Here is a 2,992-nt window from a genome sequence, read left to right as displayed (position 1 = left end):
AATAAGGCCTTTATAAAGCAGTTGTAGATAAAATTAATTAATTTTAACATTATACCTCACTGTTCTTTGTAACAGCTCAAAAAGCAGTGAGCTATATTATTTAAGTGTTCCATTGCTAAGTTACTAAAACCTGTCATACAGGAGCTGTCTTGCGGAGCAGACAGTTGTTACAGAGAAAGGTTTTACATAGGAAAAAAGCTTTTTCTGTCTGAAGTTACAGTAAAATCTGCAGGCAGAAATTGAGAAAATATGAAAGGAGCCAGTCGCTTAATGGACTCGATTACAATACTTCCTTAGCTTACGTTAAGGGAATAAAAATATTGTTCAGAAATGTGTCGTCTGAACAATCTGTGTGAAAAAGTTACATTACGTCATAAATTTAATATGCATAATGTGCATTTTAAATTGAACAATCGAGAAATCCGCCAAGAAACTAAAGTTTGCGTATGTGAAGTTAACAACAATTACTTGTTGCTCTGGGAGTCACTAACCCTAGCCATAACGGCAGCAAATGAGTACACTGCCCTTGAAATCTAAAAATAAGAATAAAAATAATATCGACACATGCTATAATGAAAAAAATGCATTTTTACCCTGACTCCGAGTTCATAATTACAAGACACAGATTCCGAAAATTTAAGCTTCATCGGTTCTTGAAACATAATCATTGTTATCAAAATAATTTTTCTGTTGCTTGTGTTAAACGAGGTCCAGCGAGTAGCATATATGGTATCGAATACTTTCATTGTCTAAAAAAAAAACAAATAATAAGTTGGTGTATTTCTCACCTCATCCAAATCCAGTACGTTGTTTTCAAATTCTTGACCACAATGTGCATATATTATCAAAGTCGACGTTGAGCTAACGCACCACAGAAAGTTTTGGAAATAACACCAGTAACCAAGCGACTGTTCCTACAATCAAATAGAAAAGTTTGGATAGCAAATAGTGAAGATTGCTTACAAGGTAGACGAAACTCAGGAGACTCAGTCCTATCAGTACTGCTGACATGGCAAGTGGTGGTATGAAATGTACCGCTAACATAGATGCCGCTAGGTTTGCCACTCTATCAAAATATTAATTTCTAATAATGTTTAACATATTGATTTCGTACCTTGTCACTTCGGTCAGTTTTGTAACCATCAAAACAAGTCTTGCTTTTATGGTATTTTGGTATTCATCACAGTTAAGTAAGTCGTCATCACTCTGCTCGTCATACTCAGCAGCAATATGTTCAATCATATCAAGTGTCATGTAAAGTTGAAATTTTACATGTGAAACAAAATACAACAGAGCGTACGCTAGTTGTACGAACATGTACCCAACTACTGGATAGCTGAGCAAGTAAAGTGCTTCTAAAACGTACGAATGGCAATAATCCTGGTAAAAAGTTATTGCAAACTGAAATTTTCTTTCTGTTCCTATGGGAACAAGGAGACTTCCAGAAATTAAAGTATAAACGAAGTGAAATTTTACGAAGGACGTTATTTGTTGGGATTCTTTTTCTATGCGATTATTCGTTTCTCTCGAAACACAATCAAGATCAAATTTGAAAGGTTCCCAGTATTTTAGAAAATTATGTATAATGGGCCGTTTCCATAATAAAGTTGCACAAAGAATTGCAATCTAAAAGTGTATAATAAAATACGTATAATAAAAGTTATGGTATATTATGATGATAAACCAAAGTCATACGGCATTTTGTGGTCGAAGTAGCGATAATAGAACATCAGTTCTAATTTGTAAATCTTACTTTTATCTTTACGTTAATCAAAATACAAATGACAATTCATGTTGGTTATTCTAACAATTCTTCAAACAATTTCATTGTCTCGTGAAAAGTACCTAAAGTGTACCATTTTGTTTTCAAGACACACTATATTTATAAATCGTGTCAAAATGTGGCGGATTATAGAGAATTTTTTTCTATTCCCAAATGTACCTATATTCACACATTTCTAAATTACCTACTGAATGGAAATCTATATAATTGCAGCTAACTGAACGGATATGGTTTCATAATAATATACCCACAAGGATGGCTATGAAATCAACCAATCAGCGTGTTTGCAATTTTGACATAAGAAAGAAGAAGGCTAAATAAGGCAAGTTCGAGTAAATTGGCGTCTTTTAGGTTAGATGTTGTATTTTAATACAAAAGCAAATCGTCTTATGGATTTATTATTGTTTTCCCTTCCTGATCAAATAGGAATATTCAGATACTACAAAAAAGTCATTATATTAAAAGCTCCTAATAATAATAACGACAATTCACATTGATTTGCAGGGACCACGAATAATAAACAATAAGTAGTGTGACAACTGTTACTACATAATTACTGGCAGGTATTGCTTAGCTAATAATGTGTTAGTACTAATGTCGTTAACTTTTTTAAATAATTGACAATTTATAGTTGTCATCACTGTCATTATGACAATTTGTATTATCCATTTCAGATCGCTAGAAATAACAAAATCTAGTCACTTTATTTTTTGAGCTATGTAATTATTATGGGCATCATTTTTCCAATTTAAGATCGGCTTAGAAGGTCAAGCCGAATGATTAATTCTCCATAAAATGTCAGTAATGTCAGTCTAAATAAATTAATCTAATTCATCTACAAACTCAAATTTTGAGTCATCCGAATCTGAATCCGCCAAATTTATAACCACGGGTGAAATACTGTCCACAGGTGAGGTTCCATTAACTTCTCTGAGTCCTCGTCAATTCGCTTTTTACAGTGCAAAACATTTTTTCTCCAGATGCTTCAAGTGCATGGCAGTACGATGGCTTTCAGCCTTAAATTACGAACTATCTTGTAATACATAGAATGCAAACAATCTATCAAGTGTACGTACGTAAAATTCTTGTGAAATTTTCATAAGTTTCAGAAGTTATAGTGCGCATTATTACATAAAAATTACATATTCAGATAGTGTAAAATCTTCTGAATTTTGTGACGTGCATTTGATTGTCCCTTGATTTGAAATA

At 32.8% G+C, this 2,992-nt stretch overlaps 1 protein-coding gene across 1 annotated transcript; it reads right to left on the bottom strand.

Moving 5' to 3' along the window:
* Positions 1 to 464: 464 nt before the first annotated feature.
* Positions 465 to 2,430, bottom strand: LOC135121446 (odorant receptor 46a-like). The gene is made up of 6 exons (XM_064045774.1): positions 2,341 to 2,430; positions 1,115 to 1,380; positions 964 to 1,066; positions 807 to 914; positions 594 to 749; positions 465 to 533 (listed from the first exon to the last, which is right to left on the bottom strand). Exons 1-6 carry the CDS (start codon positions 2,428 to 2,430, stop codon positions 465 to 467), a joined length of 792 nt encoding a protein of 263 aa, XP_063901844.1.
* Positions 2,431 to 2,992: the final 562 nt, after the last annotated feature.

The sequence above is a fragment of the Zophobas morio genome, unplaced genomic scaffold (assembly GCF_036711695.1).
Source record: "Zophobas morio isolate AGI-343-1 ecotype UQ-CSIRO unplaced genomic scaffold, CSIRO_AGI_Zmor_V1 ptg000585l, whole genome shotgun sequence".
Taxonomy (NCBI): Eukaryota; Metazoa; Arthropoda; class Insecta; order Coleoptera; family Tenebrionidae; genus Zophobas; species Zophobas morio.
This window is presented reverse-complemented; position numbering and strand designations above follow the sequence as displayed.